Raw genomic sequence first — 19,554 nt, forward strand, 5'->3', positions numbered from 1 at the left:
TACACAAAAATGGAAATGAAAGAAGTAAATGTCGAGTAAAACATATTCGCAGGAAGTTGACCTGAAGTCCAACGAGGCGTATGGTGTGAGAGGGGAGGTGCAAGTTGCTGCCATTAATGGGACCACTGATGCAGTGTGCTATAGTGTCATTGACTCACCTGGTCAGCAATCTGGAGAAGCAACCACTGGAGCTGAAGTTCAAATGGAGGAATAATTATAGCACATCTGTCATCTGACAGAGATAAACAAACAGAGGAAACTCTCTTGACTATATGATTTATACTATTCTGTAAACTAAATTTATAGTGCAAGTGATTTGAGGAAAGTGTTCATTATTGTTGTATACAAGCCACATCCACCCCCTTTTGATGCATGCCATGACAGGAAATCATTGTGTTAATTGCATTCCACAGCCATTCCCTTGCAACGGTTAACCCTTGCAACAGCAAAAACCAGACCAGACCATGTACCAGCAGAAAACAAGATCATACTGAAGCAAGGGACAAGATGAGAAACAGCACACTGTCAGTACTATGTTCTTGTAAGTGTCTGCTATGTAGAGTAGTAGATTGGTCTTGAGTAAACTTTAGCTAAATCTAGTTTAATGATCATGAATGATTTACCTATGCAGTGTTGGTGCTCCAGCAGATGGTGTCTGGACAGCAATGTGGTACAGTCGGTCGTGTGGGCAGTACAAGGACTGATAATAGGATTAGAACACGGGATCAGTTCTACATTGATCGTGGTAATCGTGCTGGATGTGCTGGGATGATCACCTCACTCTCTTACTGTTTCCATCGACCACTATTGACTGATCCAGTTTCTACCGAATACTTGACTACAGTTGCTGTGTACAGACCAGCGAGTAACAATACAAATGAGAATGTATTTACTGTTGTTTCTTCACCGATCACAATACAAAAGTCAAAAACAGACCTTGAAGCTGAATTAAACAATGCTGACTTTGCCTGCTCTGTATTTAACCTACCACAACCAGTACCCATGAAGACTGGTGATGTTCTTGGAGCGTGTGTGTTTGACCTTGATGACACTACCTACCGTCTTGATATAGTCAGTAGAGCTGCTGGTGGTAGTGAAAACCTTGTGAGAACAGATACACATAATGCACAGCCCAGTAGTATTCCTGCTGGCTGCAATACCAATACTGTGCCAGGTTCCTTTGATGGAGGTGACTCTGATGTTGATAATAGAGCGAGCACTGACGAATCTCTTCACCTCTGGGCAAACATAGGTAAGTTTAAAAATGATTTTTTATTACCTTCACTGAACACACCCATTAACAGAACAGGCTACAACTGAAGCAACTACAACTGAAGAACCTGGTCCACTGATTACTGATGGGGACTCTACTACTGCCACCACAAACCGAGGGACAACGAGCAACCCTGATGCCACCACTGCACAACCCATTGGTGGTGGGGGAGGTGGTTCTAACGTAGCAACCATTGCCATTGCTGTGGTAGTTGTACTCATTGTTATAGTTAGCCTAGCTGCCGTCATGGTGATAGTCATCGTTCTGGTGTCAAAGAGGCTGAAAAAAGAGAAATCTTATGAAATGACCACGAACTCCGTGGGTAAGTGTACCAGTATTGTATGTACGTACCTCTAGTATAATACCAAAGAGACCTCGATACCTTTCTTCCTTAATGTCCTTTGTGTAAGATTATAATTTCAAATTTCACAGACAACCAGTTGTACTCGGCAGTGGCTGGTGCTGAAAGCTTAGAGAGAGCTAAACGGGAACAGCCACAGCCACAGCAACAAGGCAGTCAGTGGCCCACACAGTCCCAGGAGCATGTGTATGAGTTTGAAGGAGCGTTGAGTCCTACCCGGTCAATGGAGTCCAACACCTATGCTGAAGTAGGGCCCTTTGGTGCACTGGTGAGTGCACTTATAGCATTATTGTCTTAGGATACCATTGTTAGTGTACCACCACTCAATAGTGTACTTATTAGTTCATCCAAGTATGGTGAAGCGTTATGAATTTTGTTAACACGCCCTTAAAAAGAGTATAATGTACACAGCATGCATACTAATGTCTTATTTGCTTCGAGTGTGGTCAATTTATGGCTTTATTTAGGCCCTTATGTGGTTGCATGACTGGTACAGGTATTTACTGCAACTGCAATGTCTATAGCGTAAAAGGGCCTGTCACGTGATATTTTTGTAATGTTAAGGCCAGACAACATCAAGCGAGAAACGAGCACAAACATGCTGAGTTCGGTTATTATTTTTGCTTAATTAACAATCATTGAACCATGTGATTGAACTTCACTTCTAAACATTGCATCGCCCCACCAATACCAAAATCATAAACATCAATGTATAAAAATAATGACATTGTATCGACTAATTAAATTACCCGTTACTAGCTATTCATGTAGAGAAGCCTAAATAGGAGTGTAGCTTCCTGTTTGAAGTGCTTCAGTACAGGTACACAACACCATTATGGTAAAATGTATAGCTGAAACACTGACAACAACAGTTTTATGCCATTGCATGCACTTATACAGAATGATGGTGAGATTGTGTATGAGTCTCCACTGGATGCTCCGGCTATCAGCTACAATAAACTGTTGGAAAAGGTATGTATACAACTTTCGTGTGTACATTGTATGGATTGAACTGCATGATTCAGTACTATTTCTGAATACAGAACAAGGAAGAGGACATTTATGTCGGAGAAAATCCATACGAAACACCAGCATCTATAGAGAACGATATCTAATGCTCAGTTGCAGACCTGGAGGGTGACACACTTGAGCAGAGAAGACGTTAAGTAAGTCATTGAAAATATTGACTTGAACAGAAGACGTACGTTAAGAAGTCATTGAAAATATTGATAACAAAAGACAAAACTACATGCAGGATTGCTGGTCATCTTGGGTCTGGTCAGTTTGGCAGTGTGGAGCAAGGAGTGTGGAAGAGGCAGGGCACTCAACCAGTGGACGTGGCACTCAAGAGTCTCACCAAAACATCAGAGGAGGACAAAGTCAAGTTCCTCCAAGAAGCCGCCATCATGGCTCAGTTCAGACACCCTAACGTTATCATGCTTCATGGAGTAGTCACCAGTGGAAACCCAGTGAGTGCATTACCTCTTCTAGATAAGCAATAAATTAGCGCAAGAAACACCATTGATTACAGTATATATAGCGGAAAATTTTCGAGGTGATTAATTTGCTGTTTTCAGTTATAGCAATCCTCAACTAAATTGTTCCACGGACATAGCTAACAGCAGACCGCGTCAGCACTGTAATGTTGTATAAAGAGACAAAAACATGTACTAATACCAAGGACGTATGAAGAGAAGAGGGCATGCAACTAAAATGTATACTGTGTATGCGTTGTATTATTGATGAGTCAGCAGGATATGCTACATTTAGGCATGATTTTGCCAACCGCCCACTAGGGAATAAAGGCTAGTCAGAGTATAAAGTGCACGTGCAATACATTCTTTACTATTTTTAGACATAAACCCCGCCCATTTATAATACGATAGATTGTAGTTGCATGCCCTCTTCTCTTCATACGCCCTTGCTAATACATTGGATTGGATTGCAGAGCATAGGGAGAATGATTGCCGACACCTTTAGCGCGTTAATGCTGTATAATTATACACACATTTATGCAATGTGTGTGCTCGCAGATAATGATTGTGGTGGAAATGGCAAAGAAAGGTGACTTGCGACAATTTCTCCTATCTCTTCGACCCGAGTAAGTTCTGTCATTATGACTATACTTAAACACGCTCCCATCCCCTATAGCCCGGGACAGTTAATGCCTAGCAACACTTTGTCAATGTTACTGAAGTTCTCTCAACAAGTGGCTCTTGGGATGCAGTACCTCTCAGCTAAAGGATTTGTGCACAGAGACCTGGCTGCTAGAAATGTGCTATTGACAACAAATAGCACATGCAAGGTGTGTTTTATAAACACAATTCACCAATAAACAACTTTCACAACAGGTTGCTGACTTTGGCTTGTCCCGAGATCTCAATGATGAGAACTACTATGTCTCACAAGCAAGAGGCATGATTCCCGTCAAGTGGACAGCCCCGGAGGCCCTTCACTACAAAAAGTATTCGACTGCCAGTGATGTGTGGGCCTACGGGTGTCTGCTCTTTGAAATATGGAGCATTGGGCACAAGCCGTTTGAGGGAATGTCTAATCAAGAGGTACAGATGCTATTAAAATGTTTTTATTTATTCACACGTGCAGTCCATTCGACTCATTGATTCTGGCAAGCGTCTCTCTCCACCTCCTGGCTGCCCTAAGATGATCTTCGAGCTCATGATACTATGCTGGTAACTCGATTTTGTCCTGGTAGAGAAATGTGCATGCTCAAATAATACTTTTAAGCATTGATGTTGCTGAGCCATGGACCATTTGCATACAGTCATGTTAATACTGTCGCTTGTTTCAGGCATCCTGAGAGCTCTCAACGTCTTGTGTTCCGTGATGTCGTGCTCACTCTTGTTGGAAGCGAAAAGATGGTCCTGAGCATTCCCGAGGAAGACTCCTCCACTAACCCACTGGCTGGAGTATTGGGAGCTCCACTGGAGGCCGGGAAGAACATGTACTCTCAGCTGCAGAACAGATACATTGATTATTTCCATGGAGCTGCAACTGCATCTGAAACTGATGGAGATTATTTCGATATTGATTGAGACTGATTGAAACAGTGTTCTAATAGTAAATGTTTTTTTTTATTGTTATTTTGCTGATATACCCCCCCCCATGTACCTAGGTCTACCTATCACGGTAAAAATTCTTTATTTTTGTGGGCAAGCTGACTTTAACGTATTTACTGGCAATACAGTGCACACTGAAAGCAAAAGTAATTTTTACTTACACCGTTCAATGTTTTTTTACCCCATCTGCTAATCACTGTACTCATCGCAAAACTGGAAAAGCCACACTTCAGTTGTTTAAAAGGTCAGCCCAACCCACCAAATTAGCTTGATTTTATCGCCGCCCCAATGAAGTGGCCTAGCTTAGCTAGAATGGCGTGCGTCAATGGTTATGCTCCTCTTCTATAATGTCTGTGTCACTGTGAGTTCATTGTCAACAATATAATTGCAGACAGCAGCATAATTATTATAAACATAAATCATATACATGTACAAAGCAAACTAATACCTCTTCTAATCATAATAACCATATTATACTAGTGATATAACTATAACACTCTAATACCTAATACTTTGTGAGCAAAGCAAAACATGGCGAGAGGCATTAGCACATCGTAGCGCGCAAGGTGCGCTTGCATCGATCATCACCCGTTAATAACGGGTGATGATCGATGCAAGCGCACCTGTCGTGCGGTTACGCCTCGAGCACGACTGCTTTTTTACCACTTCCACCCCCTTTTGCACATGACAGGAAATCAATCTAAACTAGATTGCATTCCAATGCAGACATTTAATATACTTTACTTATTACTGTACAAACAAGTATATAATCTACCAGAAGAAGCAAAATACAAGTCTACAAGATGAGATGCAGTAGAATTTTATGTATTTGTAAGTTTACTATCAGAAAGAGGAAGCTTGGCTTCAGAGATACGAGTGTTCTGTAGCTATATATAACTGAGCAAACTCTATAATTATTAACAGATGATTTATTCCTATGCAGTGTTAGTGCTCCAGCAGCTGGTGTCTGGACAGCAGTGTGGTACAGTCGGTCGTGTAGGTAGGATGAGAACTGATAACAGGAATAGAGCACGAAATCAGTTCTTTATTGATCGTGGTAATCGTGCTGGGTGTGCTGGGATGATCACCTCACTCTCTTACTGTTTCCATCGACCACCATTGACTGCTCCAGTTGCTAACGAATACCTGACTACAGTTGCTGTGTACAGACCAGCGAGCACCAATGCAAATGAGGAAGTATTTACTGTTGTTTCTTCACCAATCACAATACTAAAATCAGCAACAGACCTTGAAGCTGAATTAAACGCTGCTACTAATACAAACTTTGCCTTTGCCTGCTCTGTATTTAACCTACCACAACCAGTGCCCATGGCGACTGGTGATGTTCTTGGAGCGTGTGTGTTTGACCCTGATGACACTACAAGTGGTGTCACTACCTATCGTCTTGATATAGTCAGTAGAGCTGATCCCAATACTGAAGACGTTGTGAGAACTTTTACACACCCCAGTATCCCTACCGGCTGCAGTGCTACTACTGTGCCAGGTTCCTTTGATGGAAGTGCATCTGAGAATAGTACTAGTGCTCGCAGATCTCTTCACATCTGGGCAAACATAGGTATTAGTTAAGTCTTTACTATACAATCAACATAAACTTTATGTTCTAGAAGAGGAAGCAACTATGGGGGTGACTACCATGGACTCAACTACAATGAAAGCTACACCTTCCACAACTACACCTGAACTGACTGCAGACACCACCACTCCCGAAGACGGCACAACTGACATGACCACAGCAAGTGGTCCACTGATGACTGATGGGGACTCTACCACTGCAACCACAAACCGAGGGACGAGCAACCCTGATGCCACCACTGCACAATCCATTGGTGGTGGGGGAGGTGGTTCCAACGTAGCCATTGCTGTGATAGTTGTGCTCATTATTGTGGTCAGTCTAGCTACCATCGTGGTGATAGTCATTGTTCTGGTGTCAAAGAGACTGAAAAAGGAAAAGGTCAAGAAATCATACGCAATGACCAACAACTCAGTAGGTATGTGATAAGTCCAAAACAGTATCGGTATTATATACATGACTCTCGTATGATTGTACTCTCTAAAAGGTGTAGTATCAATGGGTTGTCATAATTCTCCGGACACTTGAATACTTTTAATATTATAGACTACCAGTTGTACTCGGCAGTGGCTAATGCTGAAAGCTTAGAGAGAGCTAAACGGGAACAGCCACAGCCACAGCAGCAAGGCAGTCAGTGGCCCACACAGTCCCAGGAGCATGTGTATGAGTTTGAGGGCGCATACAGTCCTACCCGCTCAATGGAGTCCAACACCTATGCTGAAGTTGGGCCCTTTGGTGCAGTGGTGAGGGCAAAAAGCTATACAGTTATGTGTCTAGGGTATCTATCATATTATAGTGACACTGGTGTCATTACACCTAAGTGCATGTGGTGTAGCTTTAATAGGTATCATTATGAATTCGATCTATCACGCGCCCTTAAAAAGGTATAATGCATGCAAATAATGAATTCCTCACATGCTGTCAGTATTTCATACAATGCATCTATACAGAATGGTTGTGAGATTGTGTACGAGTCTCCACTGGATGCCCCAGCTATCAGCTACAATAAACTGTTGGAAAAGGTACAACCTTTCAAGTTTACATGCACATTATATGGTTAACGAATATGAATACAGAACAAGAAAGAGGACATTTATGTTGGAGAAAATCCGTACGAAACACCAGCATCTAGAGAGAACGATATCTATGCTCAGTTGCAGACCTGGAGGGTGACACACTTGAACAGAGAAGACATTAAGTAAGTTTTGTTCCAGTGAAATGATATTGACAACCAACACTGTATACAGGATTGCTGGTCACCTTGGGTCTGGTCAGTTTGGCAGTGTGGAGCAAGGAGTGTGGAAGAGACAGGGAACTCAACCAGTGGACGTAGCACTCAAGAGTCTCACCAAAACATCAGAGGAGAACAAAATCAAGTTCCTCCAAGAAGCCGCCATCATGGCTCAGTTCAGACATCCTAATGTTATCATGCTGCATGGAGTAGTCACCAGTGGAGACCCAGTGAGTGCATGGCAGATAGCTCAAATGACCTTAGCTGCTATAATAATAAGTTTGTTTATCCAACAAATTAGGACCAGAATGCACAGTTATTGATTACAGCATGCTGCTTGGCAACATTTGATTACACTGAATTATATTATATTACTTATGATGCACTGCGGTGCGGGTGAGCACACTAAAACAGTCGCATATAGCATGCTTTTTGTGCTATATATATGCGACCATTTTAGTATGCCCAGGACACTTCATTTCAATAATAAAAATGCAATTCGTGTGCCTGCAGATGATGCTTGTGGTAGAAATGGCGCAGAAAGGTGATTTGCGACAATTTCTCTTATCTCTTCGACCTGAGTAAGCATTAATTTACAGTTAAATATACCACCTCACCCTCCACCACCCCATAGCCCGGGACAGTTAATGCCTAGCAACACTTTTTCAATGTTACTGAAGTTCTCTCAACAAGTTGCTTTTGGGATGCAGTACCTCTCAGCTAAAGGATTTGTGCACAGAGACCTGGCTGCTAGAAATGTGCTAGTGACAACAAATAACATGTGCAAGGTTATTAATTTTTAGCTGTAAAAACACTCACTTTCATTTATACACATAGGTTGCTGATTTCGGAATGTCCCGAGATCTTGCTGATGAGAACTACTATGTCTCACAAGGAACGGACAAGATCCCCGTCAAGTGGACAGCCCCTGAGGCCATTCACTACAAAAAGTACTCGACTACCAGTGATGTGTGGGCCTACGGGTGTCTGCTCTATGAGATATGGAGCATTGGGCACAAGCCGTTTAAGGGAATATCTAATCAAGAGGTATACGTACAGGCTATTAATTAGTTCCTCATTAATGTTTTTTGCACATGCAGGCTATTCGACTCATTGATTCGGGCAAGCGTCTCTCTCCACCTCCTGGCTGCCCTAAGATGATCTACGAGCTCATGATACTATGCTGGTAAAACTTTTGTCCATGCAGGTCTATATATCAGTAAAAATCTGCACTGATGCATGATGTTTCTGAGCTGGCATTGCACCATTTGCTAATATAAGTCTGTCTTTGCACACAGGCATCCTGAGAGCTCCCAACGTCTTGTATTTCGTGATATTGTGTTGACACTGGTTGGAAATAAAGAGAGAGTTTTGAAAATTCCCGAGGAGGACTTCTCCACTAACCCACTGGCTGGAGTATTGGGAGCTCCACTGGAGGCCGGGGAGAACATGTACTCTCAGCTGCAAAGGAGATATATACATTAATTATTTCCATAGAGGTGCAACTGCACCTGCAACTCTGATGCATGGATTATCAATTGAAATTGAATATTTTTACAACTTTTTCCACTTTTTGACCTTCTGTCACTACCGTATAGCGGGTAATTTCTGTGGGGTAAAATATTCGTGGGCAGGCTGACCTCTACGAAATTTTAACGTAGGCGTGGCTTATCGAACTCTGGTAGGAATGCTGTGCAGCCACGAGATTAAACAAAATTTTTACTCACGAAAACCACCTTTTCTCGAGTTGAACAAATTTTTTACCCCACGAAACTTACGGTAAGTAATTGATGCAATGATCGTTGCACCTCAAAGCTCAATGTTGATCATGTTATATACATACAATGATCGTTGAACCTCAAAGATCAATGTTGAATTAATTGAATGTTGAGGTAGATCTTAGCTAGATCTAAGCTGTGAGACTATAGACTAAAAGTACAGGATCTAGGAAAAGGAAAACCTTCTTCAAAAGATGCAGAAACGGTGTATATTGGAATGTGTTCAACTTCTGTTCTATGCTGGTGGGTGAATTCATAGCTATTCAATTGCTGATGTGCATGCATGCATGTGTAGATCTAGATACCCAGATGCAGATCAGTATCATTTAATAGCTATAACAGTAGTTTTGCTCTGTTTTTCAGTGCTCCATTATGTATCTGGTCAGTGTGATGTTGGAGCGACTGTATTTACTGAAACAAATGCAAGGACAAACAACGCATTTTACCTGAACTCTGCGAGACCAGTGAGCTGTAATGGAACCATCAATTCCTTCTCCTATTGCTATTACAGGCCATCACGACGACAATTTGATGGCTACGTAGCTACGTTTGCTGTGTATCGACTGAATTCTCGAGGTACTGCTTATAATCCTGTGTCGGAGGTATTTCAAGCCAGACAGACTCAAGAAGAAATCAGTGAGATTGATTTTGCTTGCTCCACTGTCACTCTTAAGCAACGAGTGTCCGTGGAGACTGGTGATGTATTTGGAGCTTGTGTTGTTAATCCCTCTGACAGGAATATGTTTCGACTCGATCTAGTTGGAAGAGGAACAGACAGACTACGAAGAATATCACAGCCATCTCGCTCTCAATGTAGCGAAACTGCAGTACCTACTAGTGTATCAGTATCTGGTAATACAGTAACTGGAACTCTTTACATTAATGCAATGGTGGTGTCGAATGATATTTCTGAACTAGCAACAACTACAGATGAGGTAGCGATAACTACTAATTCTCCTACCATGACAACGGATGAAGAAATTCGAACTAGTGCAACTGATACCACAGCTCCAAACTCTCCTAGCAGTGCAGCTGGCCCAACAGCTGCTGCCGTGGTGGTAGTTTTGCTTGTTCTAGCTGGTTTGATTGCAACTGTTACTGTGATTGTGATTGTTTGGAAAGGCAAACAAAAACGAAACAGGCCTACGAGCTCATACACGGTCTCCACACATCCTCGTCAAGATGTAGCACTTGGTATTGGTGAGTTGTGCAAAATTTGCTCTGAAGCATTGTCATCCTCGTATAGTCACTGTAGAGTTAAATTGATCATTCGTTTACTTAACATGTATTGTCTAGCGACTATACGTATTAGACCTGATAATTCATGTGTATTGACATTAAACAAAGCAATTTTATCCTGTTAACTTTCACCTACATGATGTCAGATAACATGGTGTATGCCGTTGATGGTGGGAAGGAGTCAGCAAACAATAGGAAAGAAAGTGAAGACTACTACGAGGTGTCTCAGGAGCATTTTTACGAGCTAACCGAGAGTAACAAGATGATGGAGTTAAGTAGCAGCTACTATGCTGAGATTGGACCGTTCAATGAAGTGGTGAGTGTGTGTTAGTAGCTTTCCAACAGACCAGGAAATGACACAGGAAAATGTAATTTAGTATCAAAACATTTATTGTAGTGCATCATGTGGGGAGGATGTTTGCACGGTGTGTACAGCTCATGTGTGTACCCACTAAGTGCAATTCGATTTTGCATATTATGGTTTCAACTGTTGTCTATACTAAAGCCATAATACGGTGTCATGTCCTTGGCTACCACATAATGGTTTTACCACACCTACGTGATATTATAGGTCGATGAAAATGTGTATGAGTCGCCACTGGATGCTAAATCAATCAGTTTTGTCAAACTCATGGAAAAGGTATAGTTTAAAGTTAAAACAATCACACAGTATTCGAATATGGGTGATGTACTGTGTTTTTTTGCATTTTAGAATAGACTAGAAGATATCTACGGATACGAGAATCCATATGAAGTGCCAGCTGAAAGTGAAGATCACATATATGAGCAATTTAGCAGCTGGGGAATCTCCACTATAACATCTGGAGATGTGAAGTGAGTCACAGAAGAAACCTGTCATGTAATCTAGTATGTGTGATATTCATTATGCAGGATTGCTGGTCACCTTAGGTCTGGTCAGTTTGGCAGTGTGGAGCAAGGAGTGTGGAAGAGACAGGGAACTCAACCAGTGGACGTGGCACTCAAGAGTCTCACCAAAACATCAGAGGAGGATAAAGTCAAGTTCCTCCAAGAAGCCGCCATCATGGCTCAGTTCAGACACCCTAATATCATCATGCTCCATGGAGTAATCAGCGAACAACACCCTGTAAGAAATGTTGCATTCTAATATACCATCCCTCTATAAAAAAAATTTTCCCTCCTAATTAGATAAGACTAGTCGTTGAGTTGGCTAAAAGAGGTGATCTTCGTAACCTCCTACGGTCTCTAAGGCCTGAGTAAGTTACTATACTAAAGAATACGATCGCCATGAATGTTTGTTTATGTACAGTCCTGGCCAGCTTCTTCCTGGGAGTACTTCATCAATGTTACTGAAGTTCTCTCAACAAGTGGCTCTTGGGATGCAGTACCTCTCAGCTAAAGGATTTGTGCACAGAGACTTGGCTGCTAGGAATGTGCTAGTTACTCAAAACAACATGTGCAAAGTGAGTAAAACAAATTCATGTGATTACTTGCCTATGACAATTTTGTGAAAATAGGTTGCTGATTTTGGAATGTCCCGAGATCTCAATGATGAGAACTACTACGTCTCACAAGCAAGAGGCATGATCCCCGTCAAGTGGACAGCCCCTGAGGCCCTTCACTACAAAAAGTACTCGACTGCCAGTGATGTGTGGGCCTACGGGTGTCTGCTCTATGAGATATGGAGTCTGGGACACAAGCCGTTTGAAAATTTTGAAAACCTTGAGGTATATCCTCTGAAAATAATACCTAATATTTATTGACACCTTTTCTTAGACTATTCAATTGGTGGACTCTGGTCAACGTCTATCTCCACCTCCTGGCTGCTCAAAAATAATCTATCAGCTTATGATGCATTGCTGGTAAGTTTTGCAATCTTTTGGGTGTCTGCATAACAATATTTTGTGCGTGTGTGTTTGTATACATGTAGGCATTCTGAGAGTTCCCAACGTCCTGGTTTTCGTGACATTGTGCTGATGCTGGTTGGCAGTGAGAAGATGGTCCTGAACATTCCCGAGGAGGACTCCTCCACTAACCTACTGGCTGGAGTATTGGGAGCTCCACTGGAGGCCGGGAAGAACATGTACTCTCAGCTGCAGAACAGATACAGTAGAAGTGTATTAACTGTTTAATTTTTATTGTGCACCAAACTTCACACCAGCTCCACCCCTTTTGCAAAAAACATTAAATGGTCACAAGATCTCTATACATTATTAACTATATGCAGTAGTCTGCAGTCTACAGTGCATTTTTAGTTTAAGAGCTAGACTATATCTATGTAGTCTTGTAGATCTATCTTAGACTACTTGTAAGATGAGTAAGTCATCAGGTCTTGCTCAGTGGACAGTAACCATCTGCTTTTATATAGGTGAGTCATCTTGTTTGTTCAGTGTAGATCTGTTTGTTCAGTGTAGATCTACCATAGACTATAAAACTTAGCCAGTGGTTTATTCCTTTTATACTCTGTTATTCTTCAGCCCTTGAGGTGCTCACAATCCATGGGCAAAGTTGTCTTGTTGGAACTGATTCTTCTACAGAGTTAGTAGCCAACAGAGAACATAGTTTCTACCTCAACACTCAAGATCCAGCTCAATGCGACGGGACAATAACTGAATTTAATTTCTGCTACTATCGCTCAACTCCATTGGCTGCATCGTATGACTTCACCTTCGCTGTGTTCAAAAGAAGCAGTGCAGAATATATAAGTGTATCAGAAGCATTCACTACAGGCAGAACTGTGGCTAATTCTAACCTTGGCTTGTTTGGCACATTTGCCTGTAGAACTTTTTCGGTAAATGATATTCTAGTGCAGGCTGGCGATGTGATTGGTGTTTGCATTTACGACCCTCCAGACAATGCTGAATCTGTCAGAATACTTGGGAATGATTATACTAACAGACTACCAATAGACATGGTTAGCCAAAATGCAGGAGAAGATCGTTTTCTTATGTCCACCGGTAACACTGGCTATGGAGACATGTCCGTCCCAAGTCCAGTAGCAGTTAGTTCTCTTAATATATAGCAGACGACAGAGTTTTACACATCCATGCCAACATAAGTAAGTGACAAGCCATTCAAACATAATTATGATTGACCATTTGTGTTTTACAGCTCCTCTCCCAACAACTGAACCTCAAACCAACCCCACGACTATGGGCACAACACCACCCTCCTCGACAGATCTTCCCATAGCTACTGACAGCATGAAAGAGACTGAAAACTCAACAGGCACAATAGAGATTACTCTCTCAAATGAGGTGCCACTAACAAACTCTGCCACAACTAGTACAGGAAATGATTCGATCACCACAATGCCTTCTAGTGTCTCTTTTGCCCCAGCGGATAATACTGGAGTTGTAGCAGGTGTGGTGGTGTTTCTATTGCTAGTAATTGTCGTGGCAGTGGTGACTTTAGTAGTTGCTGTTTTTCTGGTAAAGAGAGGAAGATCCCAAAAGGAGATAATAGAGGGCAATGTTGGTGGGAACACTGATACTGGAATCAACAATGAGATGGGTAAGGTATTGTTTATCACAATAAGCATGTGGGTCACACTTTTATAGTGTTTATATTGTCAGTGTATTTATTAGATCATCTGTCAGATTGAAAGCATTATTATCACGTGTGGATTCATTGCTTATATATATGCATGCACAGAAAGAAGCCCTCACTTCATCAGTCTAAAGTCCAACGAGGCTTACGGTGTTCACGGCGAGACCCAAGACACTCCCACAGACTACTACGATAATGTTCTTACGGAATCGACTGCAGAGGGGCCTCTCTATGATAGTGTCACAGAATCTAGAGAAGGTAAAGATGTGATAAGAGGATACGCCAATGAATAATTAGGTGCGATGTGCACATAAATGTTCACTAGCAATAATAATTATTGCCTGACAATGCATGAAGTATTGATGTACCGTATAGCGTAATCTTCAAGGTGCTTAATTTTCGCTGTTTTTGAGGGTTAGCAAAATCCTCCACAAAAATGGTTCCACAACACATGCAGCTATAACGGCAGATACAACGTGCATTGACATCCGAGAAGTATATACACAATTTATTAAGCAGTTCATCGAAAATTAATTACCTTGAAATATTCGCACTATATGCACAATTGCTTTTATGGCATGCATTGTTATTGCAGGACAATTATCAACAACTCCCACTCAATTAACAGCCCAATGATTTAAACCCTTATGTGACTTATGAGGTAGTACCAGGACCTACACATTACAACGATTCCTGTCAACCGATACCTTTGGAAAATAATGAAGCTTACAGTGTACACAAATCTGGAAATGAAAGAAGTATAGAAATGCCGGGTGAAACATACTTTCAAGAAGTGGACCTGAAGTCCAACGAGGCGTATGGTGTGAGAGGGGAGGTGCAAGTTGCTGCCATTAATGGGACCACTGATGCAGTGTGCTATAGTGTCATTGCTGATTCGCCTGGTCAGCAATCTGGAGAAGCAACCAGTGGAACTGAAATTCAAATGGACAGTAATGAGGCATATCGCACATCTGAGAGAGATAGACAAACTGAAGAAACACTTGATTATGACTACGCTATCCTGTAAACTGATCATGAATCACTAGCTGTATGCCTGATCGTTGTAATATTTTAGTGTAACTGGTCGTTTTAAGAACCAGTGATTCTTGCTTTTAGCAGCAGGAGACGACCTCCATGCATGCAGAATTCATGCTAACTAAATAATTAGCATAGAGTAGATAAACATTAGCATAATCAGATTTTTGTTTGTTTTTTGTGTACTATTTTGGCAGATTTGAATTTGAAAACGCTAACGTTTATCTACCTCTTTTTTAGTAACCTCAAGGTAATCTACAGTTTCAATATTTACCACCACACACCCACCCTGGCCCCAATATAGCCTGGATTCTGAATCATCACCTGTTATTATGCCTTGTGGGGTAGCCGCACGACTACTGCCAGGAAATCAGATTGCATTCCACATGCAGAGATGAGAACTTCGTTACTGTGCAAACAACTACAAGAATAAGCAAGCAAGATACAAGTCTACAAGATGAGATGCAGTACACTTTCTACAATTTTATGTATTTGTAAGTTTCTCAGATCAGGCTAGCTAGATCTACTAGACTATTATCGTCAATCTCATTGCGAAGATTGTAGTCTAGATGCTCCTTCGAGGGTTGTTAGGGTCACTATCAGAAAGAGGAAGCTAGCTGGCTTCAGAGATACGAGTGTTCTGTAGCTATGACTGAGCAAACTCTTACTGATAATTATTAACAGATGATTTATTCCTATGCAGTGTTGGTGCTCCAGCAGCTGGTGTCTGGACAGCAGTGTGGTACAGTCGGTCGTGTGGGCAGTACAAGGACTGATAACAGGAATAGAGCGCGAAATCAGTTCTTCATTGATCGTGGTAATCGTGCTGGATGTGCTGGGATGATCACCTCACTCTCTTACTGTTTCCATCGACCACCATCGACTGGCCCAGTTGCTAACGAGTACCTGACTACAGTTGCTGTGTACAGACCAGCAAGTACCAATGCAAATGAGACTGTATTTACTGTAGTTTCTTCACCGATTACAATACGAAAGTCAGCAACAGACCTTGAAGCTGAATTGAATAATGCTACTAATACTAACTTTTCCTGCTCTGCATTTAACCTACCACAACCAATAGCCATGGCGACTGGTGATGTTCTTGGAGCGTGTGTGTTTGACCCTGATGACAGTACAAGCGGTGTCACAACTTTTCGTCTTGATATAGTCAGTAGAGCTGATCCCGATACTGAAGACGTTGTGAGAACTTTTACACATGATTCACAGCCCAGTAGTACCCCTGCTGGCTGCAGTGCTACTACTGTGCCAAGTTCCTTCGATGCAGATGCATCTGATAATAGTACTAGCACTCGCAGATCTCTTCACCTCTGGGCAAACATAGGTAATAGATAAGTCTTTACTATACAATCAACATAAACTTTATGTTCTACAGAAGAAGAGGAAGCAACTATGGGAGTGACTACCATGGACTCGACTACAATGGATGGTTCTAACGTAGCAACCATCGTCATTGCTGTGGTAGTCGTGCTCATTGTTGTGGTCAGCATAGCTGCCGTCGTGGTGATAGTCATCATTCTTGTGTCAAAGAGGCTGAAAAAGATCAAGAAATCATACGCAATGACCAACAACTCAGTAGGTATGTGATAAGCCCAAAAGAGTACTCGTATTATATATGAACTCTCGTATGATTGTGTAATCTCTAAAAGGTGTAGTTTCAATAGTTGTCTTAATTCTACGGACACTTGAATGCCTTTAATTAACATTACAGACAACCAGTTGTACTCGGCAGTAGCTGGTGCTGAAAGCTTGGAGAGAGCTAAACGGGAACAGCCACAGCAACAAGGCAGTCAGTGGCCCACACAGTCCCAGGAGCATGTGTATGAGTTTGAGGGGGCGTTCAGTCCTAACCGGTCAATGGAGCCCACCACCTACGCTGAAGTTGGGCCCTTTGGTGCAGTGGTGAGGGCAAAAAGCTGTGCAGTTATGTACTAAATTGTCTAGGGTATCATATTATAGTGACACTGTTGTCATTACACCTATAAGTGCATGTTGTGTAGCTTTAATAGGTATCATCTATCACACGCCCTTAAAAAGGTATAATGCATGCAACTAATATGAATTCCTTTAACTTAATCACACGTTGTCATGACATACTGTTAGTCATTTGTATTTTTATACAATGCATCTATACAGACTGGCTGTGAGATTGTGTATGAGTCTCCACTGGATGCCCCGGCTATCAGCTACAATAAACTGTTGGAAAAGGTACAACTTTTCAAGTTTACATGCACATTGTATGGTTAACGAATATGAATACAGAACAAGAAAGAGGACATTTATGTCGGAGAAAATCCGTACGAAAAACCAGCGTCTAGAGAGAATGATATCTATGCTCAGTTGCAGACCTGGAGGGTGACACACTTGAACAGAGAAGACATTAAGTAAGTTTTGTATTTCATGGAGAAAAATTGGCGACAACACTACATACAGGATTGCTGGTCACCTTGGGTCTGGTCAGTTTGGCAGTGTGGAGCAAGGAGTGTGGAAGAGACAGGGAACTCAACCAGTGGACGTGGCACTCAAGAGTCTCACCAAAACATCAGAAGAGGACAAAATCAAGTTCCTCCAAGAAGCCGCCATCATGGCTCAGTTCAGACACCCTAACGTTATCATGCTCCATGGAGTAGTCACCAGTGGAGACCCTGTGAGTGCATGATATTAGCTCAAATTACCTCTGCTGACTTGCTAAGTTTGTTTGTCCAACAAATACAAAAATAGAAATATAGATTTATGCACAGCAACAGTCAGGGGCGGATCTAGCAGGTAGCAGAGGATGCTCAAGCACACCCATGACCTTGGACAAATTGTGTCTCACTCATTGGCTGATGGAAGTCATGCACTTTCAGACTTGGTACTATATAGCTAACTGAGTACCTGTAAACCTATCTATTACAGTAGTGTCTTTTAAAAGCTGTGATAAAAGCTGCACTGCAGTGCCGACTCGACTCGACAAGTGCAGTATGCTAGCAAACTGCACCTACTGAAAAAATGACATCAAATAGGGGTGCCAGATTTTCGCGCGCATTTTTTGAGGGAGGCTTTTTGCCTCTCTTGCAGCACCTACCTGCCACTTTTCTAGATCCGCCACTGACAGTTGATTACACTATAAAGGTTCACTGCATGATCACATGTCATAGGCCCATTCAGTACTGTAATGCTGTGCACTGTAACTTTGCTCATTCAATTTTTTCCCACAGATAATGCTTGTGGTGGAAATGGCAAAGAAAGGTGACTTGCGGAAGTTTCTATTATCTCTTCGACCTGAGTAAGTTTCTATTTAATCTACAGTTTAGATATTCAATATTTATCACCCCACCCCCACCCCTTATAGCCCAGGGCAGTTAATGCCGAGCAACACATTGTCTATGTTACTGAAGTTCTCTCAACAAGTTGCTCTTGGGATGCAGTACCTCTCAGCTAAAGGATTTGTTCACAGAGACATGGCTGCTAGGAATGTGCTAGTGACAACAAATTATCTATGCAAGGTGGTATAATTATTACAAACGTGTAGGCTACATTACATTCATTTCAACACAACAGGTGGCTGATTTTGGAATGTCTCGAGATCTCAATGATGAAAACTACTACGTCTCACAAGTAAGAGGCATGATCCCCGTCAAGTGGACAGCCCCTGAGGCCATTCACTACAAGAAGTACTCGACTGCCAGTGATGTGTGGGCCTACGGGTGTCTGCTCTATGAGATATGGAGCATTGGGCACAAGCCGTTTGAGGGAATATCTAATCAAGAGGTACTTACAGGCTATTGTATAATTACAGGGCTCAGCCCACGAAGTGGGCGCCAGCTATTCTGGATTATATGAGGAATGTGAAGTCGACCACATTGATATGTGAGACGAAGCATTCTGAAGTATAATCAGTTCCATGCAGTGATGTTTTTTGCACATGCAGGCTATTCGACTCATTGATTCTGGCAAGCGTCTCCCTCCACCTCCTGGCTGCCCTAAGATGATCTACGAGCTCATGATGCTATGCTGGTAAAACTTTTGTCCATGCAGGTCTTATAAAAATCTGCATGCACTTGAACTCATGCATGATGTTTCTGAGCCGACATTGCCAAACTATGTTTCTAATATAAGTCTGTCTTTGCATACAGGCATCCTGAGAGCTCCCAACGTCTTGTGTTTCGTGATACTGTGTTGACGCTGGTTGGAAATAAAGAGAGAGTTTTGAACATTCCCGAGGAGGACTCCGCCACTAACCCACTGACTGGAGTATTGGGAGCTCCACTGGAGGCCGGGGAGAACATGTACTCTCAGCTGCAAAGGAGATATATACATTGATTGTTTCCATGGAGGTGCAACTGCATCTGCATTTTTTTTTTACCTCACTATATATGCAATGATCGTTGCACCTCAAAGCTCAATTGAACTCTAGTCCATGCAATGATCGTTGAATCTC

The 19,554-nt window shown here is 42.0% G+C and overlaps 4 protein-coding genes across 7 annotated transcripts in view; all 4 read left to right on the forward strand.

The window, feature by feature from the left end:
* The window catches only part of LOC135335083 (probable LIM domain-containing serine/threonine-protein kinase DDB_G0287001), a 22,427-nt gene extending 17,606 nt beyond the window's left edge, over positions 1–4,821 (forward strand). For both annotated transcript variants that reach the window (XM_064530492.1, XM_064530493.1), the window contains exons 8-12: positions 3,668–3,735; positions 3,786–3,939; positions 3,986–4,195; positions 4,239–4,324; positions 4,444–4,821. In XM_064530492.1, the coding sequence (XP_064386562.1) occupies positions 3,668–3,735; positions 3,786–3,939; positions 3,986–4,195; positions 4,239–4,324; positions 4,444–4,687 (762 nt within the window). In that variant the 3' untranslated portion in view covers positions 4,688–4,821. The remainder of the gene's footprint in view (positions 1–3,667; positions 3,736–3,785; positions 3,940–3,985; positions 4,196–4,238; positions 4,325–4,443) is intronic.
* The window catches only part of LOC135335084 (discoidin domain-containing receptor 2-like), a 22,786-nt gene extending 3,235 nt beyond the window's left edge, over positions 1–19,551 (forward strand). The window contains exons 2-12 of the mRNA XM_064530494.1: positions 15,817–16,455; positions 16,507–16,710; positions 16,843–17,033; positions 17,268–17,339; positions 17,394–17,515; positions 17,565–17,778; positions 18,332–18,399; positions 18,466–18,619; positions 18,675–18,884; positions 19,045–19,130; positions 19,250–19,551. Coding sequence (XP_064386564.1) covers positions 15,817–16,455; positions 16,507–16,710; positions 16,843–17,033; positions 17,268–17,339; positions 17,394–17,515; positions 17,565–17,778; positions 18,332–18,399; positions 18,466–18,619; positions 18,675–18,884; positions 19,045–19,130; positions 19,250–19,436 — 2,147 coding nt within the window. The 3' untranslated portion in view covers positions 19,437–19,551. The remainder of the gene's footprint in view (positions 1–15,816; positions 16,456–16,506; positions 16,711–16,842; positions 17,034–17,267; positions 17,340–17,393; positions 17,516–17,564; positions 17,779–18,331; positions 18,400–18,465; positions 18,620–18,674; positions 18,885–19,044; positions 19,131–19,249) is intronic.
* LOC135335086 (tyrosine-protein kinase Abl-like) lies at positions 431–9,131 on the forward strand. Of its 3 annotated transcripts, none has more exons than XM_064530500.1 (12): positions 431–541; positions 632–1,252; positions 1,305–1,595; positions 1,706–1,902; positions 2,535–2,606; positions 7,379–7,500; positions 7,550–7,763; positions 8,047–8,114; positions 8,168–8,321; positions 8,371–8,580; positions 8,634–8,719; positions 8,832–9,126. In XM_064530500.1, exons 1-12 carry the CDS (start codon positions 508–510, stop codon positions 9,016–9,018), a joined length of 2,256 nt encoding a protein of 751 aa, XP_064386570.1. In that variant the 5' UTR covers positions 431–507; the 3' UTR covers positions 9,019–9,126. The 3 variants fall into 3 exon arrangements, with proteins under 3 accessions (XP_064386570.1, XP_064386568.1, XP_064386569.1); XM_064530498.1 differs by lacking the exons at positions 431–541; positions 632–1,252; positions 1,305–1,595; positions 1,706–1,902; positions 2,535–2,606 and adding exons at positions 5,405–5,542; positions 5,655–6,287; positions 6,337–6,720; positions 6,849–7,045; positions 7,253–7,324 and having other exon boundaries at positions 8,832–9,131; XM_064530499.1 differs by lacking the exons at positions 431–541; positions 632–1,252; positions 1,305–1,595; positions 1,706–1,902; positions 2,535–2,606 and adding exons at positions 5,405–5,542; positions 5,655–6,287; positions 6,340–6,720; positions 6,849–7,045; positions 7,253–7,324 and having other exon boundaries at positions 8,832–9,131.
* On the forward strand, positions 9,390–12,729 carry LOC135335094 (hepatocyte growth factor receptor-like). Its single transcript, XM_064530511.1, has 11 exons — positions 9,390–9,554; positions 9,675–10,511; positions 10,697–10,866; positions 11,122–11,190; positions 11,263–11,384; positions 11,442–11,655; positions 11,718–11,785; positions 11,839–11,992; positions 12,047–12,256; positions 12,306–12,391; positions 12,460–12,729. Exons 1-11 carry the CDS (start codon positions 9,506–9,508, stop codon positions 12,659–12,661), a joined length of 2,181 nt encoding a protein of 726 aa, XP_064386581.1. The 5' UTR covers positions 9,390–9,505; the 3' UTR covers positions 12,662–12,729.
* Positions 19,552–19,554: the final 3 nt, after the last annotated feature.

Source organism: Halichondria panicea, chromosome 4, assembly GCF_963675165.1.
Source record: "Halichondria panicea chromosome 4, odHalPani1.1, whole genome shotgun sequence".
NCBI classification, from domain to species: domain Eukaryota; kingdom Metazoa; phylum Porifera; class Demospongiae; order Suberitida; family Halichondriidae; genus Halichondria; species Halichondria panicea.

Coding starts and splice junctions, on each gene's coding strand:
- LOC135335086 (XM_064530498.1), top strand. CDS start 5,515: ATGAGATGCAGTAGAATTTTATGTATTT. Junction 7,764..8,046: donor TAGTCACCAGTGGAGACCCA/GTGAGTGCATGG, acceptor GTGTGCCTGCAG/ATGATGCTTGTGGTAGAAAT. Junction 8,720..8,831: donor GAGCTCATGATACTATGCTG/GTAAAACTTTTG, acceptor CTTTGCACACAG/GCATCCTGAGAGCTCCCAAC.
- LOC135335094 (XM_064530511.1), top strand. CDS start 9,506: ATGCAGAAACGGTGTATATTGGAATGTGTTCAACTTCTGTTCTATGCT. Junction 11,191..11,262: donor TTGTCAAACTCATGGAAAAG/GTATAGTTTAAA, acceptor TTTGCATTTTAG/AATAGACTAGAAGATATCTA. Junction 11,656..11,717: donor TAATCAGCGAACAACACCCT/GTAAGAAATGTT, acceptor CCTCCTAATTAG/ATAAGACTAGTCGTTGAGTT.